The sequence below is a fragment of the Gopherus evgoodei genome, chromosome 2, assembly GCF_007399415.2.
Source record: "Gopherus evgoodei ecotype Sinaloan lineage chromosome 2, rGopEvg1_v1.p, whole genome shotgun sequence".
Taxonomy (NCBI): Eukaryota; Metazoa; Chordata; order Testudines; family Testudinidae; genus Gopherus; species Gopherus evgoodei.
This window is the reverse complement of record NC_044323.1, coordinates 211,737,833-211,763,629: the sequence shown is the minus strand read 5'-3', so window position 1 is coordinate 211,763,629 and position 25,797 is coordinate 211,737,833. Positions and strand designations below refer to the sequence as shown.

Sequence of the window (25,797 nt, the reverse complement as noted above, 5' to 3'; positions counted from 1 at the left end):
TCTCTGCTGGATTCCTAGGTCCGAGCCTGAGAGATGAGTCTGTAGACAAAAGGGGGGTTTGGGCTCAAGCCTGAATGAGCCCATTGCAATGCAAACATACCCTTGTACCATTTACTCAAATTTCTTTTCTTGTAAAAATCATTAAACTAGTATTGGACCATACAGACTTCAGCCTACCTGTATAGTGTTTAACCAGCTTCTGTAGAGTCTCAAATTGGGCTCTAGTTGTGATATAATATCCACCACTGTCAAGTTTTCTGATTTTGTAGTGTTTCACATTATCGCCTCTGATCTCATCCCAGTCACGTATAGAAAGGGAATAAGCACCTAGAAAAAACAGTTAAAGTTTTGTTTCTTACAAAGAAGTGTGTATATATGAAACAATATATTTTTGGCCTAGAAAGGAAGTAAGCTTTAAAAAAATACCTTTAGTGGTTTCACTCTCTCGTACTAAGAAAATACCACGTTGGTTCCCAGGATTTAAAAGTAATCTCTCTGCATCTTTTCTGCCCATCTTACCAAAATACCATCTAGAAGAAGTTTAAGAAAATATTTGATAAGGTAAGTGAAGATACTGTGGTAATAATCTGCATAAAATAGCACTATAAATTCTGCTTGTATAAATTCCACTTTTTTTTTCCTCTTTCAAATCTTAGGGGCCTTTCCTAGACCCTTACACCTAAATAGGCAGCAAGGTCTTGAGATACAGATGCAGTGCTGCTTAATCATCATTACTCATGTAGTGATTTATAACAGAAGGCCAAATACTGAAGTGTTTCTGCTCATAATGCAAACTCCCAAACACTGATATTCATCTCAATATAGCAGTAATATAGATTTGCGTGAACTATCTGTTGGACTACTGATAAGGAACAGCAGGGATTTAAGTATCTGACTTCACTCTTAATAGCAAAAATCTCTGGACTGAGCTTCCATTCACTGCAAAGAAATTCTGACTTCTACATTAAGGTGCATTGTGCTAGCATATTTTACAGATTATATTTTTCTATTCATTTCATAGAAGCACAGAAATACAGGGCTGGAAGGGACCTTGAGAAATCATCAAGTCCTGCCCCCTGCACTGAGGCAGGACCAAGTAAACCCACACCAACCCTGACAAGTGTTTGTGGAACCCTACATCACTGGAGGTTTTTAAAAACAGGTGGGACAATGTCCCTAGAATGCCTATTCCAGACCTTATCTACCTTATAGATATTAGCAAAAACTTTCAAACTAACTTAAAACTCTCTTGCTTTAGATTAAGTCCAATACTATTTGTCCTACCTTCAGTAGACAGGGAGAACAACTGGTAAGATTTTTTAAAGCTTAAATCATTTTTGTTGCTCTCTCCTGGATTCTCTCCAGTTTATTCACATTTTCCTGAAGTGTGGCACCCAGAACTGGACACAGTACTCCAGCTGAGGCCTCACCAGTGCTGAGTAGAGAAGGACAGTTAACTCCTGTGTCTTACATATGACAGTCCTGTTAATACACTTCAGAATACTATTAGCTTTTTTCACAATTTCATCACATTGTTGATTCTCATTCAATTTGTGACCAACTATAACCTCTACACCAGGGGTTCTCAAACTGGGGGTTGGGACCCCTCAGGGGGTCACGAGGTTATTACATGGGGGGTTGCGAGCTGTCAGTTTCCACCCCAAACCCTGCTTTGCCCAAACCCTGCTTGCTATGTGAAATGGGTCACCAGTACAAAAGTCTGAGAACCACTGCTCTACATCCTTATCAGCATTACTACCTTCCCAGACAGTTATTCCCCATTTTGTAGTTGTGCATTTGATTTTGCCTTCTAAGTGAAATACTTTGCACTTGTCTTTATTAAAGCTTATCTTGTTGCTTTCTGACCAGTTGTCCAATTTGCCAAGGTCATTTTGAATTTTAACCCTATCGTCCAAAGTGCTTACAACTCCTCCCAGCTTGGTGTCATCCACAAATTTTAAAAGCGTGTTCTCCACTTCTTTATCCAAGTCATTAATGAAAATATGAATAGCACAGGACCCAGGACTGACCCCTGCAGCAGCCCACTATATACACCCTCCCAGTTTTACAGCGAATCATTGATAATTACTCTCTCTGTATAGTCTTTCAACCAGTTCTGTACCCACCTTACAGTAATTTCATCTAGACCACGTCACTAGTTTGCTTATTAGAAATGTAATGCGGGACCGTGACAAAAGGTTTATTAAAATCCAAGACGTAGCACATATACTGCATCTCCCATCCACTAGGCCAGTAACCTTGTCTAAGAAGAAAATTAAGTTGGTTTGGCTGGCTATTCCTTACAACCCTATTATCCTATTGGTGCTCACAAACTGATTTTAATTTGTCCCATAATTTGTATACATTAATATACAAAAAGAAGCCTCTCTCTATAAGCTCTAAGTTCCCTTGACATATTAACAGAACATAACAAAACCCAGGATCAAACCTAACACCTTCTTCTGATCTTCCTCAGAGACTGGGCTCAACAGCACAGGCTGGATCATATGAAAAAAAATACATTACCAGCATACTGAAAACACTGCAGCAGCCCATGCTTCCTTACTATCCCTCCTCCTAGCAGCCTTGTTACACGTAAAACAGGAGGATTATGTAATTTAAAGTATGCATACGCACAAGTGCATGCACGTGCACACACACACACTTGTACTATGCACGTGGAACTATCCATATAATAAGCACTTTTTACCCCCTCACCTGCATTCTGCCAGCTAGTTCATCTCTGTACTATTTCTAACATTCCAAACAGCTGCCATTTACCCTGCCTAGACATGAGCCATAAAAGGTAATTCCTTTTTACACCCCCAAAATATACTCTCCTGATTTGTAGGACAGGCAAAATTTAGACATGGGCCAGTACAGGTTTAAGGTCCACACTGTGAACCACCATGGCTAGGAACAGCACTTATTCCTAGCCCAGTAGATAAGATACTGTGCTTCAAAAATCATGAAAGGATGCAAATTTTTTTTTTTAAGTTTCTAGTGTTTTAAATTTGGGGGTTGTGCATTTAGAATCATGGAATCAAGCGAGGCTAGCTTTATAGGTGGAGGGAAGTGAAAAACAGTACCAATAATCTCTCTAAAATGTTTTTAAAACTGTTGCAGATCATACAGGGAAAAAAAGTAAAGGTCCGGTATATAATGGCTTTATCGGCACTCCTTTTGAATGATCTGCAAACAAAATTAGGCATTCCAAACTCAAGCCAGTAAAAAATTTTTAGCACACCACACTATTATTTTTCTGCCATACCATACTTGTAATTTGTATATATATACACACACACATTTATTTTCAAATTACAGGTACCTGTGCCTCCCCACTCCAATTTATACTTTTAAGCTGACTGGGTGTAAACTATCTTATTGAATGAAGAGGCTTTCAATTTGAGTAACTACCTCCCATTGAAAGTCCTCTTCATCAGAGTATTACAACATTCCACAAAATAATTTTTAAACGGCCATTTTATTTTACCCCTTGAAAAAAAATAAGAGGAGAATTTCGATGAACTTTTCATTGTCATTTCATATGTACATTATGGTAGTGTTCAGAAGGCACACAGTAGACATGGCTCCTGCCTCAAAAAGTTTACAATATAATTCTTTCAGGCTCAGAAGTGACTGCCTAGGAGGCAAAATACTAATACTTTCATAGTGTGTGATGCTCTTTCCCCATTAACTCCATTGGCAAACTCAACGGACAATCTGTAAATGCTCTTAAAAGTCAAGGGCTAATAACTGAACTCTGGATCATCCCATTTTGAGAACTACAGCAATATTTAATAAAGTGGCAATTCTTTAAAATGGTTAAAGGATTAAAATCAGCTTGTCGCCTCTCTTATACACTTGAGACCCAGCCTTCTCACTCACCTGCTACAATCCTTCCTTTTCCTACCTATACTCCTTACTCCGGGGGAATTCTGCACCAAAAAATTTAAAATTTTGCACATAATATTTTAAAGTTCTGCATATTTTATTTGTTAAAATAATGCAATATAATCATGCTGGTTTCAATTATTTTGGTAATTTATTTAAACTACAATACAATGGATGGAGAATGGGAGTGGGGAGCACTGGAGGAAATCCTCAACCCCACCGTCTAATAATAATGTAGCTAGTATTGACCCTTCACTTCTAGTTATTAATCAACAAATATATATGCAGCCATATGCTCAGTTACATCATAGGCAACTGAAGAGCAAGTGAGGGCTGGGGACTCAAACTCACAATTTATATTGGCTACTGACCATCTCCAAAAAGGTCAGTAGCAAACAGTTCACGGAGTACATTTTGATAGGAAATTTTTTCAGTCCAAAAATTTAGACCAGTTCTAATCACTAAAGCATCATAAGCGTTTATAAGGTCACACTGTCCTTTACAATAAGGCTCCTTTACACCACTCTGGCAATGTAAAGGAGCCTTCACATTTTTAAACCTGTTTTATACTCCTGGGGGAATTCACTAAGAACAACGGGAACAATTCACTAAGCAGGCAGGCTGCTACATTCTACTCTGCCTGAGGGGACAGAGCTTGCCCAACACCTACCTCCTCAGAAACACCCCAAAGCCCTGCTCCTTCACACCGAGCGTGCAGCAATACAAAGCGAGAGGGACAGAATGTATCTCTTTCTTTCTCACAGGACTACTCAGCCCCCTCACCCTGGCAGTGATCTACATTTCTACCAGCTGCTCTGGGCGCTCAAACTGATCTGCCTGCATTGCAGGGGAAGGATGCGTGATTGCTCTTACGGCTTCCCTTTGCTTTCCTGTCAGAAGTCATTTTTCTGCGGGGAAGCAAAGAAATCTGCGGGACCATCAATTCTGTGCATATGCAGAGATGCAGAATTCCCCCAAGAGTAACTCTTTGGGCAACATCTGACTTCCAGAAACAATCCCTGAACCTTGGGTAGTACAGCACTACCAGCTCCACTGATGCCACTGCTTGGCTATCACAGGTGCAGCACTGCAGCCATAGTAATTATGATAAACTTCTATTAGGAATTTTAAATATGTTTTTGGCTATATAGAGCAGCATTTTGTAAGCAACTGAAAGATTTAATTTTTAAGAAGAAATGGTTGTCTCTCTCTGATGCAGTTGCTATTCAATATTAAAGGGCCAGGTAGTGGCAGCAGAAGCAGTAGTGATTCAATCTGAGACTTCAGTGTGATTCAGGAAGCAAGCTGGGAACTGGGTTACTTTCCCAGAAGTGCAGAGAGATGTGTGAAGGACTGGAAAAGTCCTGACCACACAACAGGGCAATGGAAACTGGGAAACATTCCCACTGCCAGCATTGTGGAGGCAAAGGCAGTAGAGCTCTGTAAGTCTTAATGAAATAACTAGGTACCCTCCACCTAGCAAACAAGCACTACCTGAGACATCTCAGAATCCCTGAAGTAATTCCAGGTGATTCCTTAATTAATACATTAAAGATTATGGGCGGTGTCTGTACTCAGTTGTAAGAAGTGCTGGAAGTAAAAATGGTAATGTTGCCTCTATTATCAGAGCTCTTTGGGGATGCTGAGCAATTTTTTGTCCCCTAACACAGATCTGTCTCTTAGATTTGGAGGAATCAATGGCTTTAAACCCTGGACAGCTTGGGAATGCCATCTGTGTAAAATGTTTGCTTAGACTTTTGATTTCACTCACTGTCAGGGTGATGGATCCTGCTGGGTCTGCCCACCCCAGTTAATAAACAACATTCCAAAGTGTACATATCTTGACTGAAAAACAGATGGCTGTTAGATGTCAGCAACAACACATTAAAGTGTATGTGAACCAACTGAGGTATCTTCACACTTGGGCACATTCTTGAGTTTTTTTTTTTAAATTTAATATAAACACACACACACACACACACACACCCCTCAATAAACAAACAAACAATCTCATACCTATTAAATACATTCTACTAAAAAGGTAGTCACATATCTATACTTGTTATTATTTAAGTAGTATTCTTATTCATTAATTAGCGAGAAGCATCATATTCTTACTTTACTGAATTAAACGTTATCTTGGTACTCATGTGGCACTGTAATAAATTAGTTTCTACATACAATTCTTTGCTAGTAAATTGTGGGCAAAAATGACTAACGGAAGACTGAATAATGCCTTACTCTTCTGCCTGAATGGAGTCTGCAGGAGCTACATAATTGCTCGGGATGTAGCCAGTCTTTCCTGTCGCAATGGATCTTGCTTCCCACCAGTCTCCTTCCCTGAAATGCAATAGCAATTATCTCTAAAATGCATAAACATTGCCTCTGTTACAGGATGATGTATTATCGTTCACAAATATTCAACTCAGAACAAATTTTAGCCAGTGCAAAATTAAATTCAGAAACAGCATCCCAACTAGAATGCGGAACCTGCAAGTAAATTTTTCACTTCATCATAAACTGTATGTGTACACCTTAATTTCGTTTAATATTTTAAAACAAAAATATGTACAAGAGAAACGCATTTACTCTATACCTTACATGTCAGTAACAGACTGCTTTGTTAAATGATTATTAAGCAAATATACTGGCGTTCCAGTTATATATTGTGAAGTTCAATTTTTAGGCAGGTTTTTTAGAAGTGTCTTCTAGCCGCTTTCACACATTTCAGACAAATATTTGCCACTGTTGACAATTTGGACAAAATGGCATTTCATAATGAACAGGATAAAAAAAACTGCGAAAAGAAAAAAAAAGCGATGAATGCATTTATAACATTGTAGAAAATTGTAAGCTGTAGATAAGCAAATTAAGAGATGTACCACACACTTTATGGCAATTTAGAGTATCTCAGAGTGCTTTTTCCATCCTTTAATTTCCAGTTTTTAGACAAGGAACAAAATCCTAATCACTCAAGTCAATAGCAAAAGCTCCCCATTGACTCGTGTAAGAACAGGACTTTATCCAAAAGAGTTTAAGTGACTTGCCTAAGGTCACAAACCAAATCTGTAACTGCATTGGGAATGGAACCCAGTTCTCTAGTCCTTTCCTGTTGAATCCAGAACTCTAAGTACTGTTCTGTAGCTACCACAGCATGCTGCCTTTACGTACATACTGAGCTACAAGGGAGGGACACAGTAAATAAATAAAATTGTGTACAAATTTTAGATTAGATAATTATATGAACCGAGCCTATTACCACATGTAGTTCTAGGATTGCCAACCCTCCAGCATTGTCCTGGAGTCTCCAGGAATTAAAGATTAATCTTTAAATTTAATATTATATCATGTAATAAAATCTGCAGGAATACATCCAAACAAAACTGGCAATTCTGTGATTCAAAGGAGGGATTTGAATCCATATCTCCCACCTCCCAGGCGAGTGCCTTAGTCACCAAGCTATAGACTCCCCCCCCCCTTTGGCCCAATGAATATTTAAGTATTACACAAAGTGGAACAACTTCAACAGAAGTGGTTGAGAGCCGTCCACTCCAGAAAACCTTGTAGCCCATTGGCTAGGATGCCCACCTGGGAGGGGGGAGATCTGAATCCTTGCTCCAGAGTTGGTATTCAAACCAGGGTCTCCCACCTCCAGGCAAGTGCCCCAAACACTAAACTAAAAGGTCAGAACGGGACACCCCCCTCAATTTTTGGATGACACAAATTGGGCTTTTCCAGTTTGCTGGCAAATTCAAATTATTTTCAGAATTAAAACCAAAGTATTCTTCTCTGAACTTTGGTTTGCTGGCCAAATTTGGGGGGGGAGGGAGAGGAGGAAATCAAACCCAGCTCTAATTAGCATGTTAATATCATCCTCTTAAGCCTATATTTATGGAGCTTTGGAAATCAGGTGTCTACTCTTTGTTGAAAAATCTTAAAAGGCATATAAACAGTCTTAAAAGGTATTTATTTCCAACTTAACACTGATTATAGAAGTCTCTGGCAGAAAATACTTACGTGTTGTTTATTATCTGGAACCGTTCACCCTTCTTAAACGAAAGATCATCTGTAGTTCTAGCTTCATAATCATATAAGGCCACAAAAACAGTTACACCACCTTGAAAAGAAAGGAGGCATATCATGTAGCAATACCACTGTAAGATTAATTTAAAAAAAAAAGCAGTCTGGCAGCAGCTAAACAATTTTGCTTTGAAAACAAACAAAATGTTCTCTGCATACTAGATCCTGTCAATCTGAAAAAGCTGACTTATCAATAGACTGGCTAACTTCTTTTGATTAAGAGAGAACTTATATAAAGAGAATCCTCAGATAAGGTGAGTTGAATTATAAAAAACAGATTATAGCAGTTCATTAGATAATCAAGAGTGGTACTTTCAATCAGAGCATATATAGGGCTAAATATACAAAAGACATCAAGAATGATAAACTCAAAAGAGTTGCTTTTAAAAATATATTTTAAAGAAGTGACATACAATAGATTCAAAAGCCATTATCATATTTAAGATTTTAACTTAGATTTTTATAAACTAAACTAGTTTTATGGCAGAGCATCTCCAGACATTACACCATGGATTCTCCACTTTCTGGAACTAAAAATCAAGATCTATGTATGAGATTAACCGGACAAGAGGCCAATTTCAGAGGGGACAAAGAATTTTCATTCTATTATGCTTAAAAAAAAAAAGAAGTCCTCATTCTAGCATAATTCCACCCAATACTAAAACATACATGTTCTCTCCCAGCCATAAAAAGCAGGAAGGAAGTTGAGGATGACGCACAGTTGCATCACCTTGAGGGGAGTGCTGAGTAAGATTTTTTGTAAGAGAAATGAGCCCACTGCATCGATCCATTTTGAATTTGCTCCTCCAAGCCTTTCTAGCCAGTTATCCCAAGCATGGGGACTGTTAATGTGTCCGTCCTTTGAGTGAGGTATGAGAAGTGGTAGGGCAACACACCATCTTGCCCTAAAAGATACCTTATGTCACTTGGCTAAATAATGACAAAGGAGGGATGTGATAAGAGTCTACAAATATTTGAAAGGCATAAAACACCAAGAAGAAATTGAAGCAGAAGCAATTGGATAGAACTGAGAATGGAAAATTTCAGATGGACTATCAGTAAAGACCTTTCTCAGATCTATTACTGAGAAAGGGTCTCAAGGGAGTTCTGGAAGGCCCACTGTTTCACATATTTAAAACTAAATGCAAACATTTTGTAGAAAGACAGTACAGACAGTGCAAACATTTTGTAGAAAGAGGGGCTATGTGACCCAATATGTCTCTTCCATCTCAAGTTTTTCTACTATTGGTATGTCCTAAAGCAGAGATCAAGGTGGCTAGGAGGCCTTCAGCTAAATTCATGGAAGACATCTTGTTAGATTGTTCATGAAATCACATCAAGTCAACGTTATGAGACAGAAGCAAAACTGAAAATTAAGTTTACAGATATACAAGGATTTTTAAAGAATTGCAGCAGTCAAGACCACAAAGAATTTAGCCTGCTATAAATAGAGAATTGGCCACAGCTTGCCCAAGAAATTGGGAATACTGTCTGCACTTTTCCAGAAGTTGAAGGATGGTGCAGAAAACTAATTAAATCAACATGACTTTCATCAGTTTTGCCTGGTAACCACTCGCTTAGTTTGAAGTCAAGGTGGTGCACAAAACATGAAAATGGCGAGAATGCACATTTTAAACACATACACACACAAATATACAACTGATGCTCAAACTGTATCTTATTATATTTTTAGCTTCAACATCTGGCAAAAGTTAATACTCTAGAGCGCCATTATGATAGATGCATTGATTGCTTACCAACCAACCGACACGTTTCATGATAAACTGTACAATTTACAGCAACTAGGAAGTTATTAATTCGGTTGAACTACACAATACTAACCAAAATAAGATTAATGCATGCAAATTCAAATCACACAGCAAAAGTTATTTACCAATGCTGTTTTTTGACCATTGCCCTGTCAGTGAATACATGGAAATCTCTTCCAAAGGCATCTCTGCTGGTAGGAGCATGAGCAACCAAACATCGCATCATACATCAGATGCCCAGATCTATATAAAGGAATGTGCTCCCCCACAACAACCTCAGTTCCTTCTCCTGAATTGCTGAATTCTAATGACAGGTATGTCTACACAGTATTTTGGAGCCTGTGGGAGCAAGACTCCGAGCCTCAGCTGATAGACTCAGGCCAGTGGGAAAATACCTGGATAGACAGCACTTTGAAGTTGTGGCTCAGGCTGGACCTTGGGCTCTGAAGCCCATACCTCCACAGCCTTCAGAGGGGGATCTTATGCCTAGATAAGATGCTACATAGTTCTATGCACCTCATATTCTACTGAGGAAGACCCTATTTAGATCTAGGTTTTCCTGGACTACAGCTGTGAAAAACTGAGACTTTTTTTTTTTTTTTGGGGGGGGGAGGGAAAATCATTCTGAATTATGATAAAAAGCCAAATTCTAAAACATTTTTACATACTGAAATCAAGAAAAGTTTTGGTTCAATCAGAATGTTTCCTTCAATAAATATGCAACATTTAATTTAGATTGATAATTTTTGTTTTTATAGAAAATAAATTTTGAAGTGAAAAAAATCAAAACTTTTTCTTCTGAAAATGTCAAAATAGAACACTGACACTTAGAGGGAAATTTTTTTTTGATAATTTACTTCCCAAATGGAACGGTCATAGAAATGTTTATGATTTTGTGAAAAATTTCTATTTTATCAAATATGGCATTTTTCTGATGGAAAACTTTCACTGAAGATTTTCTGACTTTCTCCCAGCCATCTTTCCCATAAGCTACAAAAAGAACCTATTTGTCTTCTCTAAATAGAAAAACATAATCATTCAAATTGTGCAAATTACCTGCCCAGGATGGGAATAGGTCTGGGAAAGATAGGGAGGAACATATATTGGGCTGAGGTGGAAATCCGATACGACTTTCGGAACAACACTTGGGTGGGGTCTCAATCACTTTTTCTTTGTGGATCACAGTAGAAAGTGGCATAGTCATTAAGGTCTGTAGTTCACTTATTTTCCTATAAGAGGCTATGGCAATTGGAAGAGCAGCCTTTAAAAGACTCATTCTAGGGAAATTTCCCTGAAAGGTTCAAAGGAAGGGCATATATTGGTTTCATAAAGCTCTTTGGTAGAGGGTGAATGCATTGATCAAGACTTTAAAAAAAAAATAAATCTATCAACAGTGGATTGAAAAATATAAGTCTGCTTCAACATGTTGATAGTAAGCAGAGGGGCTGTTAGGTGTGCTACGAGATGCTGCAAGCAGGTATAAGCACTTTACACAGAAGACAGGCCAGAATTCCAGCAATTTTAGACTAAGACGGAATCAAATCTTTATTAGGCAACATTTTCAATCTTGGATGCTATTTTTGCCTGCAACACCTCACAGTAGAGATCTGTTCTTGACTGGGTTAGAACTGACTGCATTTTGTCATCAGGAGTGGTCAGTAGTGGTTGGGCTATTATCCTCTGCGTTGCAAGCTGACCATTTTAATGCCTGTAATCTTGAAGGAGAGGCAATAAGGATCAGCTCTAGGAAACAGTAACAATGTTGGTGCGGATTTAGGGGGGCTACAAGGCTACGTGTACACTACCACAGTAAGTCGACCTAAGTTAGGCAACTCCAGCTACTTGAGTAATGTAGCAGGAGTTGACGTAGCTCAGGCTGACTTACTGCAGTGTCTACACTGCATTGGGTTGATGGGAGAATCTCTCTCGTCAGCTTACCTTAATCTTCTCCTTCGGCATAAGAGTACTGTGGTTGACTGGAGAGCAATTTGTGGTTGATTTGGTGGGTCTTCACTAGACCCGCTAAATCGACTCACAGTGCATCTGTCTCCAGGGCATTGATACGGCAGTAGTGTAGACACAGCCCAAGAATGAGAATTGCTTTGTCTATCTGATCTTCCAAAAGACTCTGAGAAACACAAATATTTTGAAGGAAGGCACATGAGCTATGAACACCATCTCATGAGGAATGTGTCTAATAGGAATTTCTAGACTCTTCCGGCTCTGGTACAATACAAGAGGTATTTTGTGTTTGCTCTAGAAGTGAAGAGCTTGATATCTGGGTGGTCCCATTCTGGAAGAGGACATTGGTTAGTTTGTTTTAGAGACCACTCATAACAGATTTAGTCTTTCTGCTTAGCTAGTTTCTGCCTGTACGTTTTCTTCTCTTGCTAGGTGGAGAACTGAATAGATATGTTGTTTTATGTATCACAGCCACAGCTTCCTCACCTCTAAGGAGAGACTCAGTGATTGTCTGTCAGGACATGTAATACTTTGATGTTGCAGTGATGAGAAGACCGACCTTCAGGGCACAGAATACAGCCCTGAGTTATCAGATGTTTACACAGAGTGTCAAATGCCATGTGTTTCAGTGGCCAAGTACTTTGAGTTTTGGGTAACGTGCACCCCAGCCCAGCTTGGATTCATTAGTGATCCCTCAGAGTTTGAGGATGATTGTTAACCTTAAGATTCTGTCACAGGTATTTTTAGTAAAAGACAGGGACTGGTCATGGGTAATAAACAAAAAAACACAGAAGCCCGCAACCAGTCCCTCACTTTTACTAAAAATACTCTGGGAGACACGGAGGAAAACAGAGTGCCGCCATGGTTTGCCCCTGCTCCAGTACTATCACTGCTCCAGCCCTAGCAGGAGTTGACCCAACTCAGGCTGGTGCCACCCCCCTGGGAGCTCCTTTTGCTGACAGCTCCAGCAGCCCTGGGACTGACAGTTGTGCCAGCCCTGCCTGAGAAGAAGTCCCAGAAATCACGGAATCTGTGACCTCCATGACAGAATTGTATCCTTAATGATTGCCTTCCATAAAATGATTGCCAGTTATCTCTGGTGGATCCACAGGTGGCTAATGAGATGGATCCAGGAATCGCAGATCCTGTCACAATTTGGGCAGACATTTCCCAATGGATGGGGCTGATCTGGACTGTGGAGTCCGGCTGCAGTGCATTCTTTCCTTCTTTGCTGTTGTCTCTGTGTGATCTCAAAATACTGGAGTCCTTGTCCCAAGGTCCTTTTCCATACTGGTCGGTCTAGGGCTTGGGTTTCCCATGAGTTGATGTCAATAATACATTTCTTCATGTTGGCTCTGAGGGTGTCTTTGAAGCACCTTTTTTTGCCTACTCCTCGTCTGTTGGCAATGGTCCAATTGCGAGAACATGACCTGCTTTGGGAGATGATTTTCTGGCATTTGAAGAATATGACCAGCCCAAAGGAGTTTGTGGTGGATGATCATAGCTTCAATGCTGGAGGTTTTGGCTTGCGACAGAACACTCATGTTGGTGCATTGGTCATCCCACTTGATTCAGAAGATTTTCTGGAGGCACTGTTGATAGTATCATTGAAGAATCTTGAAGTGTCTACTGTATGTGACCCAGGTTTCGGCACTATATGGTGAACTGAAGGTGGTGTTGAATTTCCTCACCAATGTCAGCTCTCTGTAACAGACAGCTGTCAAGGTAAAGGAAGTGTTTGACATTATTCCTAGGGGGAATTCTGTACCATTGCGCATATGCAGAATTCATGTGCTCTGTTGATTTTTTTCCTTTGCAAAAAATACGTTCTGCCAGATCGGTGCTGCAGTTACGCCTTTCGTCCACCAGGGGCTGCTGTAGTGCCAGAACAGCAGCAGCTGACTCACCGCTCACTGGCCACAGCAGATAGCAGCCAGTAGGGAGGAAGAGGTTATGTTCCTCAAAGCTCTCTGCCTGGGGGGCCAGGTGAGGAGGCAAAAGAATACGGGGTCACAGACGGAGTGGAACACACGGAGCTTCTGGGGGATCACAGACTGGGGTTCAGAAGGGCTTGTGGAGGGAGAGATTGAAGCACGGGCTGAATGGGAGTTGACATGCAGGGACACATGGGGACGGGGGCTGGAGGGGCAGTACCACACAGGGACAGGGAGGACGGATAGCTGAATGGGGGCGTAGCACCACATAGGAACAGGAACAGGTGCTTGACTGATTGGGAGAGGCTAGGCTCAGCCAGGGTCTGATGGGAAGGCTCTCCAACTCCTTAACAATCCCTTCCTCCCCCCATCCCCACTCACACAAAAACACTGTTCCATGCTTCTCCCATCCACACCCTAAGCTTCTTCAGGTTCACTCCCAAGGCTTCTTCCCCAGCAATTACTTCCCTCTCCCTCAGCTCCTCCATTACCCGGCTCCCGCAAGCCTTTGCACTGCTCCTGATGGGTGTGGAAAAAATGTTTCTATATTGTAGTTTAAATTAATACTCAAAGTTCTGTATTAATATGCCTAGTAAGAAATCTATTAATCAAAAAACAGTTCCTGAATCTTTTTTGTTGTCCGTATTATTACATTTTGAATCATTCCCCCAAATTTCAAGGTCATTATTCCATACAGGTATCTTTGATGTCTCAGACTCACAAATACAGTCTTACCTGCTTCTGTTACTGCCTTGGATTTCCATTGACGTTCGCTTTGCTTTACTCTTTGGAATGATATCCACTGAATTACCATTGGAATGGTAAAGATCTTGAAAAGCAGAAGCCCTTAGAAAGTGTTCTGTTTTGGCCCTATACGTTTTCTTGTGTTGTATGGAACTATAACATTTAATAGATGAGACTGTCAACTGATAAAAACTAAATTATTTTACAGAAATCTCACCTGTTAAACTATTAGGATATTGACTTGGCACAGCTGAAAACGAGGAAGAGGCTCCTCCAAAGGGGGTCATCCCCGAAGGTCCTCCAAATGGAGTCATGGAATGACTGTTAAAGTTAACTGATGGTCCCTTCATTGCAGGCGACTGTGTTGGTTGGAGAGAATCTGATCCATAATGGCTGATGTGGGAACTAACAAGTTCTGGAGGGCTATCAGTTCTATATTTCATAGTTGGACCTTTGTTCTCTTTGCTTTTAATGCATCCCATGGTTGCTTCTGCAGAGAAAAATAAATAAATCATCTCACCGTTCATATATAGTTAATGTAGAAAACATGAAGAAGGCTTATTATAAATACTGATTAAGTACTGCTTAAAAAATTAAAAAGAAGGTGGTAGTTGGTTTTACAGCCACAGAAACTGCTGAAATTTCAATAGATAAATGCTGGAGAAAATAGTTAAGTTAGCTTGCTAGCGCACCTGGATTAGTAATGAAAAAAGTTTTCTGGATGGAAAACTGTAGAATTCATAGAATCGATAGAAATTTACTTTTCCCTGAAATGCTACACCCTGACAGCCCTTAACAAGAACATTTGGATATTTTATATGAGATGAGACTCAACTTGAACCTCCATTTCCGAGGTGTTCATAACTTTGAGGTTCTACTGTATGCTAGCTGGAGCACTGATCTGACAAGACAGAATTCTTAACTCTGGAATTGTCATAACTTCAGAAGTGGAAGTCTCCTTTAACATGAAATAATTAGCTGTCCACATCACTGAGAAATTTAGAGAAAATGATGGAAACCAGCAACAAATTGGAAGCATTTAATAAAAAATATAGATGTCAATGAAGACTATGGTTAATATTTCATGAATCTTTCTTCTATAGCTGGTCAAATAAGTATGAATACTGGAGTTCTTTCTTCAAGTAATTAATTGTGTACACATTTTCTCATTTGCAATCATCCCTGATTTCTTCAATCATTAGATATATGCATCTGGAACAAACAAGTTCTAATCATTGCCCCAATCCATCTACTTTCAAATTTTTTTTCATGTTGTGTGTGCATTATTTCTCTTTTCATCAGGTCATTAAAATATTAAAGACACTTTTGATTTTCTTCAAAACTAACTCTCAGGCCCTGGAATGGACAGTGCACACATGACAGAGAAAGCATACAAAACTATGTTCTCTTTTCAATGCACATAAATTCCTATACATCAGTATAAGAATATTCACCATATCACTTTGGTCTCTAACATTTGTGGTACTGTACTAGCTAATAAGAATATTAATAAAAAAAGAGAGATCCAACCTAGCTGAATTGTTGCAGTCTGCAAATATAGTTTAAAAATTCTGCAGGGATGAACAAAACAAAAATATCACGGAAATGCCAGAATGTGTCCAAGGAGGTGGGTTTTTTGTTTGTTTGTTTTTATTGTAGTTAAAACCTAATCTGTTGATGTCTAAATGTTACTAGAACAACCAAGTAAAGGATCACATAAATGCATGACTTCAAGAGAAGTTAATGAGTTCAGCTGTTTAAAAACACCTTACAAAAGAAATCCTGCAATATAGATCTGGAAGGCTCCTAACAGGTAACTCCCAATTAAGTTTAATCCAATGACAAACTCCTATTTATAACCTCTCCACTACGCTTGGACAATTACATCCAGTAGGATGTGAACCATCATATTTTGTCTGTCTGGATTCTCAGTGTGGTTTGTTGCCTAATCCTGAGGCCTACCCCCTTTAGTAGAAAATGTCCATTGCAACTTTTTTTTTTAAAAGTGTATAGTATGAACCATAGTGTACACTTGCAAAAGTGTGTTTTGCTAGCAGTACTTAACAAAATGATATATTATCTGGTTTGTAGCTATAAAGTTATACAAAGTCAGTGCTTCAAGAAGACAAATACATAATTTTTGTTTTAATAACTGATACTTATGTAGATTAAAAAAGACAGCAAAAGAAAAAGCTGTTGCATCCTCAAAACATACTGCGCCACTAAATCTCTCTCAGAGATGGTTCTGTCAAGTTTTTAACTCTAACATCTGGCTAACATGCTAATAAGACTTCAGGACTAAAACAAAGTTTGCTTGACTTAGTAAAACCTGCTGGATTCTGTCCAGAGCACTTGTACATTTGGCCAAATGTACAGTGTAAATGTTAATGTATGTTGTAATGATTATAAATAGTTTCTGTGACAAGCCTCATTAATTAAAATAGTGGCTAGTAATGAAAAGTACTATCATGTTAAATTTGAACAGACTGCAGAAAGACTTATTGAGGATTTGAATTCATATTCAAAGGAACGCGGTAGATCCCCTTGCCTTTTGATTCACTGTTAAGGTAATCTTCTTTTTGAGGTTTAAGAGATTAACAACAGATATTCAATCGCCACTTCAAGGAAGCACCACATTCAGACACAAACAGACAAAGAAAATTCAAGAGCTCTATGTATGAAAAATAAAATCACATACTCCGCCCTTTAAAAACAAAACAGAAAAATGACAAAAGCCCTTGTTTTAAAAGAATAAAAAACATACATGAAGACTTTCTACAATATATTGAGGGGGAAAGGAGTGTTAGGGAAGTTGGAGAGAGAAACAATAGGCTTTTTTTAATGTTTAGCTTTGTAATGCATTACTAGAGAAAGGAAAAATCCTAAACAGCTGGTCTGTAATGTGGGGATTTGGTTATTATAGTACAGTATGTGTTACTAAAAATTTACACAAATACTTGTTGGAAGCTGCTCTGGTTAACACCTCTTTTCTGCTGGTCTTACCAAGGACAATACAAAAACAGTTATATGAAGGATAGGTTTGCCAGTTACAATTTATGCCTACCTTCCAGGAGCATTAAGTTTTTTCACCTCAGACCAAGGTTATTTTACAGATGAGCTAAACAGACACGTGGAAGAAAGCACAAGATCTTTTGAAGTATAACTGTATAAATAAAAACTTGGCCCAAGTTATGTTTACACATGAAACCAACATCATTTACTAGGCTTCACAGAAATCTGACTAAGGATAAAGGCTTGACAGATTCCCAACCCTTGACTCCTTGGAGATAAGAGATGAATACCTATGATCCCATGGTACTGACTTGGTAATCAAGTGACAGTTTTCCAGGAAGCTATATTCTGAAGAAAAAGGACTAAAAATGTAGGTGTCCAATTCTGGTCTCTGATTAGAAAAGGGCCCAATTAGAATGATGTCCAAAAAGAGTATGAGAAATTGGCTGCAGGAAGGACTGAAAGATCATCAAGTAAGCCTCCCTGAGGGCCAACAGAAGAAAAACTGTTCTAGGAGACAGTTGACAAATGAGATTTTCAAGTTTCCATATTGAATTTTGCCCTTTTGATTGATTTGTCCAAATGGTTCAGCTCAAAGATATTTGCAAAGCAGCAAAACTACTTGGGAACTTGGTGATGGAAGATGGAGTATCCCTTGGTCTTTGTCCAAAGTGGAGTAGTTTGAGAGGCTCAAAATATAAAGGCTATTTTTCCATCTTCTGTTCTCTGACTTGTGCTTTGTTAGATTATGGAATGTTAGGGAAAACCAAACAACTATCTGTAGGTCTGAGTGATTAATTCTGTTGCATAGACCTTGCTGATTATCTCTGTCACCTGCCTGTTCAAAGAAGGGGTGATTTCCTAGTTTGAAGAACCAATGAGAGCCACCATATCTCAAAGAACGCACTGGACAAGAAGCACTCCAAGTTTTTGTGGCAGAACATCTGGACAACTTATCTAGTTTTCCGATTTCAATTTTTCTTTGTGGTCTGAGTCTTGTCTATAGAATCTAGCAAGGAAGGAGTCACAAAAGGAATGCCTGCTTTTTTATTGTTTTTCTTTCCTTCTTCTGATAGGAGAATCTTCCTGAAAATGTCTTTTGTTTCAAGAACTGCTTTTCCATTGGTTCTCTAGAACACTTGGCTCCCACAGTGCTTCAAAGAGGCCATATTTGATGTTTAGGCTTGTACCAGAAGTATCTTGGGAAGGGCTCACTTTTACATCTTTAGGACTGATGGATAAAACTTCTGATGATCATTTAAGGCTAACATAGGCAGAGCAAAGCAGGCTGAAAAGCCCTCAGAACAGCGGTTTCAATTTTTCCATAAGGTGGATTCTACCCTGTGGTCTGCGAGGTTTTTTGGGCAAAAAGTCACCTTTGGTATCCAAGCCTTCAGAGAATTACTGAGCATTCAACGGGCTGGCAACTGCTGTATGTAGTGAACGCAGATTTTTTTTTTTTTTTTAAGTAATTTGGGTGCGACACTGAATTTTTATAATGTGAGAGTCTCTTATGTTTGATTCACTTGTGCCTACTCCGTTTTAACAACATTCTCCTCCTTAGGATCAAGGAGAATGCAGAGTTTCCTCTTACAAGGCATGCCAAAAAAGAAGGTTTTGTTTGTTGTTTTTTTATTTTAATTTTTTATTTTCCTCCTGATTCAGCATACACTCGGATGCCTCTTACAGAGTGTGATTCTGAAGTGGTCCAGAGGGAAGCCCTTTTTGGGGTCTCTTTCTTTGTTACAGTCTGAGCGCTTATTCGCTGATGACAAGGGAGAAGAGAATGACTTCTGTTCATACATTTCTCTTTTTCAGAGTGCCAAGAACTTCTCCCTCCGCCTCTTAATAATAGACTGGCTCTACGCAGTCAATTCAGAGCATATAACTTAATTCTCTCTCTTTTTTATGGATACTTGAAGCTCCAAATTAGTATTGAAGGAAAAAAAGTCTTGTTATTAAAATTCTGTGTGATTATAAAAATAGAATACTTTTTATAATTCAAAATGCCGCTAATATTCTGCAGGTTAGTCGAGTGGATCTTCTAGGTTTAATTAAAATTTGATTGTTTACTTTCACAAATTCAGTTCTACTGTCACTTGTTTGAGTGGAGACTGCTTGCTTACTGTATTGCTGGGCAAGCACAGTGGAACAGGTGGTTTCAGATGGTAGTAGTTAAAACTGATTTAATAAGGTAGGAGGGTGGTGCAGATTAAAAGAATGGGGGAAATCTAAGAGCCTCGCTAAGAATGGCTAAAAACCTATGCTCCTAATTCTGGTTCTATTATGATATTCTACTAATTCCATCTAAAAGGTATATGTTTGGATATGAAAGGTGTTGCCTTTGCTATAAAAAGTGAAGAAGAACATACACATAAAAATGCATACTTCAAAGGATAAACATCAATTGTTTCTAGTCTTCACAACACTGGCATAATCTTTTGTCTTTACTTGCATTACATCACATGTAAATTATTTAATACATTTTAACTGGCAAATCATGAAATTTTCTAATTTCACTGTGACCAACCCATGAAATTTGAGACCATTCATTTACAGGTTCTCATCAGAATTAATTATAACAATATTAGCCTAATACAACCACCACTTAAAATCCCCAGTCTATTGTTATGCAGCTGAAAATGGCATTGGGAAAGAGTGAAGCCAGTGAGACAGGAGCATAAAAGAAGCCAGTGAAACAATGGATGGAATTTAACTACCAGAAGTTCTGTGATTAGTACAGCTAATATTAAAGTGTGGTTCTACAACGAAAAGTTACTGGAAAAACAGCACCGTTGGCTCTGTTTTGGGGTGTCTCAGGTCAAAATCTGTTTAGTTTAACAGCAATACATATTTTTCCCCTTCCTTACTTAAAGCACTGTAAAACCAACCAGTAAGGGGTTCCAATACTGTCCTCAACAGGATTGCACAAGGAACTGAGGCCAGAATTTGGTGCTGCAGCTGGAATTTAGTTGCTTTCACTGACTATGCAGACACGAGAATAAAACCAAGCAGTCTCCTATAACACTGCAGCAACTGAAGTAAAGCAAAAATACAGGACTCTGAACACAACGGGAATAAATCAGTTATGCAAGAAAATGCCTTTTATATTAACTGTATATTTTTAAAAGTTTTTTTGATGGGAAAGTTGTCTGCCAAGATTGATATAAATTAGTTCTTAATTGTGTTTCTTAATTGCTCAGATGCCATCGCTGCTATTACAGTTAGCTTTCTGTATAAAATGATTTTCAGCAAAGATTTGTAAACTTGTTAAAACTTCCTAAATAAATAGTTTTAAAAAATTAAACATATGAACATATTACACCTGTCCTCAACCAGCCTGCGGTTCCTTCTGAAATTAGATTTATGTTTCTGTCAAAGTTGGTTCTTGAGGGTGATTGATTTTCTCAATAAAGAGCCAGTTTCTTGACTAACAAGGACCTTTCGAGGGTGCAGAGTCCAGTCCAATCCTGAATATCTACACAGTGATTTTTAGCCCCATAGCCCAATCCCCGTGAGCCCAAGTCAACTGACCTGGGCCAGCTGCAGCCATGCCACAGGTCTTATCCCAGCACAGCTGTACCCTGAAAGATACTTGCCACACAAGGTAAGCCCTGCTACCTGATCCCAAGGTCCTATGAGATTGTAATTTTGAGGAGCAGAGGGAGAATAAAGTCTATTTTCACACCAAAAAGAAGCAGGACTAGAGAATGACACAAGAGCTGGGTGAAGCTGAGATCGGTAGGGAGGACTGGGAGTCCCCGCTTCAGATTGTGCTCTCCTGTTTTTGCGTGGTGCCTGACCTACGGGATCCACTACTTGCTCAGTGCTTACCATGGGAGGTGAACTGTATCTGGAAGAGCTCCATGGAAGCTACAACATCTGGTGCTTCTCCTGAAGTTTTTATCTATTTGTATTATGGTTGTGCCTAGATGCTCCAACCACAGTCAGGGCCCCACTGTGCTAGGTGCCGTACATACATATAACAAGAAATAGTCCCTGCCTTGTAGCTTACAAATCTAAAATGGACAAGTCAGACAGAGGAAGTATTATCCCCACTTTACAGATAGAAAACGGAGGCATAGATAGATTAAGGACTTGTCTGGATACATGAGAAAGTATCAGTATGAGTTAACGCATGAATTTGAACCAGTTTTTATACCATTATAACCTTACGGTGCAGACACATTTTTTCTGGTATGAATGCCTTGGACAGAGCACTGGACTGGAATTTAGGAGACCTGGGTTCCAATCTTGGCTTGATCACTGGGCTGCTGGGTGACCTGGGTAAATAATTGCATCTGCCTGTGCTTCAGTTTCCCCATCTCTAAAATGGAGATAATGATGCTGACCTCCTTTGTAAAGCTCTTTGAGACCTACCAATGAAAAGCACTATAAGAACTAGGTATCACTGATTTTATTTTATTCACTTTATCTGATACCGTTTAGGAATGGGTTTAAGCTACTAGAATAAGTGCTTCCATAAAGAGAAAGGAAGAATGGCTATACTGAGTAATCATATGGGTAAAACTTTCCCATGTAGACAAGCTCCTAATGGCTTATCCAGAGTCACACAGGAAGTCTGTTGCAGAATCAAGAATTGAATCCATATCTTCTGAGTCCCACTCACTTCACTAGAAAAACCAGCCTCCCTTTCTGCACTGCCATTTGTATGCTCCACTTCAGTTAGGAGCTGCCTACCCAGTGTGAGGTAACTGAACACTGGAGAGGGGTGGGGCCACAGGTTGCAAAGAGATAGGGCTGCAGTAGACTCAAAACTGCTTAACAGCTAGAGCTGAGGGTGCCTAAACTGGAGCCAAAAATTCAAGCAGAGAAACATTCAAGTAATTTTAGAGGTTACCTGCAACAACAGATACAAAGTTTTCAAATTAGATTTTTGCCGTTAAGTTGTTGGTGTACCCTTCAAGGTTTCCTAGAAGTCAGCATATTGTTTATATTCAAGAAGTGAAATATTATATATATAGATTACTGAATATATATTAAATATGCTCTTGGGTGCATCATAAAAAATCCCCATTCAAACCACATGAAATTGTATGTGATACTGATGTCCATCTTCCTTACTCCAACAGCCAAGAATCCAAGAGATTTTTTGCTAAAACTACAGTTAGCAAAAGAATTTTCCTTTACAGCAGACATGTGCAACCAGGGTATGAAGGAATAATATTTAAAATAAAAATGTAAATTCATGTCTCAGGAGTGAGATGTATTTTGTGCTGCAGCACACCGTCACCACATGAAATCTTCTAGAGTACTAAAAATACTACAAACACACCATCACAATACATGAACCATATATCATTGCTATTGCTCCACAAAGTCTAGTCAGTGCATTCTTTTCCTTAAATGTACATAGTCAATCAATCAATGCAACAAATACAAGTAACAAGGGAAGAATTCCAATGCTTTTTTGATGCACTTAAAAGCAATTTAGTCCTATGGATGTTTAGTTGAATGGTTAAAGAACATTTAACAGATTTAAGAGTCTTGCACGTTTGAAAAAGCATGCCAAAAGTTGGTTTCAAATTAAAATAAAAATACGTTATAACTTATCTAAACCACCTAGTCTACTTCAGACTGACTTTATGAACTACTGCCAGTAAGAAAATATACACCGCTACCTCGATATAACGCCACCTGATATAACATGAATTTGGATATAACATGATAAAGCAGTGCTCGGAGAGGGGTGGGGGGGAAGCAGGGCTCCGCACTCCGGTGGATCAAAGCAAGTTCAATATAACACTGCAGGTTTCACCTATAATGCAGTAAGATTTTTTGGCTCCCAAGGACAGCATTATCTCGAGGTAGAGGTGTATCTGGTATCTCTGAAACCTATTTGCAATAGGGCAGCTGGGTGAATCTTGTTCATTTCACAGATTCTATTTAAGCAACTCATTGTTTTCCAAAATTTTCTATATTTAATACATTTGTTCTCAAAGGGGGCAGTCAGGGGACAGAGAGCAGGGGTGTGTGGATGGGGCAGGTGTCCCAGAGGGGCTGTCAGGGAACAGGGGGTTGGATGGGGCAGGAGTCCCGAGGGGGGGGGGCAGGCAGGAGGTTGGGCCTGAGCCACGACCCCCTCCCCTAACCAGCATGCCATACAATTTATGAAACCCAATGCGGCCCTCAGGCCAAAAAAGTTTGCCCGCCCCTGCTTTAGGCTTTCCAGTGTAGACATGATATTTTTGCTATGTTACAGTCTTGGATAAAATAGAGGAAATACATCTCCTCTCCTCTTGTCTTTAGAATGTGAAACTTGGCTATTCTTGGGTTGCTGCTATTACAATGGTATTAAGAGATGTCTTCAGTCCTGGTTAATTCCAACGGCTGAAGGGAGGGAGTTACGCAACTGTGGACCAGCCACTGGAAAAGCCTAGTCTTTGATCCCATGAATCTCACAAGGCAATATAAATTCCTGCTGACTCAGAGGCCTGATGAATCAAACTTTCCAACTCAGGACAAGCAATTTCAGCAAAATGTATTGTGTATACTAAGTCTGCCACGCTTGATGTTAACAGGAAACCTCATATTGTGCATTTCCTATTCCTTGTCCGTTTCCCTTTGGGCAGATCTTCAAATGTATGTGGAAAAACAAACAGGAATTGCTGCAACAGTTCTAGGCAAAGGCCAAAGAAAGACATTATAGAAAGAGGAGGAAACAGTGTTGAATGACAACAAAAAAAAACAACCACGCACCATAAACTTTTAGTGGTGCTTCTACCCGAAAGAGTGAAGAAAGAACAATCAACCATCCATTTCATATTCACAAGGAACGCTGAAGTAAGTAAAACACACAAATTTTAAAAATGTAATCTCTTAAGGATATGTCAGCTCTCCCTGTCTTTTAGGGATATGTAACAAAGGGTGCTGCACTTGCTCAACAGTCTCTCCCTGTAACTTGGCATTCTGCAGCTCAGACGCCATTGTGCTATCCATATTGCAGACAGTAAAGTTAAATTATCCAGAGTACACACAAAGCCCTGTAAGTCACTGTGCTCCAGTTTGCAAAGTGAAGCCTACCAACATTTTAGCAACTGCACTTTCCAGTCCATTCCATCATACAGAGCAAACCAAGGGGCTAAGCCTGTAGGAATAAAAGAAAACAGGGAGTGGGGAAGGCCAGGTGTTACAGGTCTAGAAAGTGTTACACACCTATCAGGCTAATTGACCCAGATTCAACCTTTAGACACATATTAGTAGGGCCCTACCAAAGTCATGGTCCATGCTGGTCAAAAGATTTAAAAAATAGTAAATGTCATGATTTCAGCTATTGAAATCTGAAGTGTCAAGGTGTGGTAATTGTAGGGGTCCTGACCCAAAAAGGAGTTGGAGGGGTCATAAGGTTATTGTAGGAGGGTTGTGGTACTGCTACCCTTACTTCTACGCTCTGCTGGCGGTAGTGGCGCTGCCTTCAGAGCTGAGCAGCTGGAGAATGGCAGCTGTTGGCCAGGAGCCCAGCTCTGAAGGCAGCGCCACTGCCAGCAGCAGCACAGAAGGAAGGATGGTTTGGTATGGTATTACCACCCTTACTTCTGCGCTGCTGCTCGCAGGGCACCAGCTTCAGAATTGGGCCCTCAGCCAGCAGCTGCTGCTCTCCAGCCACCCAGCTCTGAAGGCAGCAGTTCAAAAATAAGGGTGGTAATACTACAACCCACCACCTAAAATAACCTTGTGACCCCTCCTGCAATTCCCTTTTCGGTCAGAATCCCCAATTTGAGAAATACTGGTCTCTCCCCATGAAATCTGGTCTTGTGTGTGTGCTTTTACCCTACAGATTTCACAGAGGGAGATGATATTTCACAGTCCATGATGTGTTTTTCACGACGGTGAATTTGATAGGGCCCTACATATTAGTAGAGAATGTTGTGTTGCATGTTTACATATATATTTTAGGAGGCTGACAATGTAACCAAACAGTTCCTCTCTATCCCAGTGTTCTGTTATTCCTTTAAATGAACTGTGCTTGTAGGATATCACGTCTTAATTTCCCTTGGAGGCATGTAGCAAAACTACCTGTAATGGAGGGAGACAGGCAATTGTCTTATGTAATCCATTTAGCTAATTACAGTGTACTAGGAAAGAGGACCATCTACTTTAAAAGCTAGGATAAATTGTCTATTATTCACCCAAGGACTGCATACTGTCAAGAGGCTGCCCATGAACTGTATTTTAAACACACACACACAGTCTCTCTCTCTCGGGCCCTTATCCTTTTCATCTCAGATCTACTTAAGCTTCATCACGGGAAGTGTGAGCCGAAAGACTGAAGTCTCCAGTCCCAGCACCCAAATACTGGACATTGGACTGAACCTAAAGACTAATTCTGAAAGAACTCTTTGCAACTCTAAAGCTTACCATCTCTACTATGAAACTGACCT

General features: G+C 39.5%; 1 protein-coding gene across 2 annotated transcripts in view; it reads right to left on the bottom strand.

Annotated features, from left to right (window-relative positions):
* YES1 (YES proto-oncogene 1, Src family tyrosine kinase) overlaps positions 1-25,797 on the bottom strand; it is a 71,523-nt gene that overhangs the window by 18,429 nt on the left and 27,297 nt on the right. For both annotated transcript variants that reach the window (XM_030552869.1, XM_030552868.1), the window contains 5 exons: positions 14,601-14,873; positions 7,912-8,011; positions 6,136-6,234; positions 427-530; positions 178-327 (listed from right to left, as the gene is read on the bottom strand). In XM_030552869.1, the coding sequence (XP_030408729.1) occupies positions 178-327; positions 427-530; positions 6,136-6,234; positions 7,912-8,011; positions 14,601-14,865 (718 nt within the window). In that variant the 5' untranslated portion in view covers positions 14,866-14,873. The remainder of the gene's footprint in view (positions 1-177; positions 328-426; positions 531-6,135; positions 6,235-7,911; positions 8,012-14,600; positions 14,874-25,797) is intronic.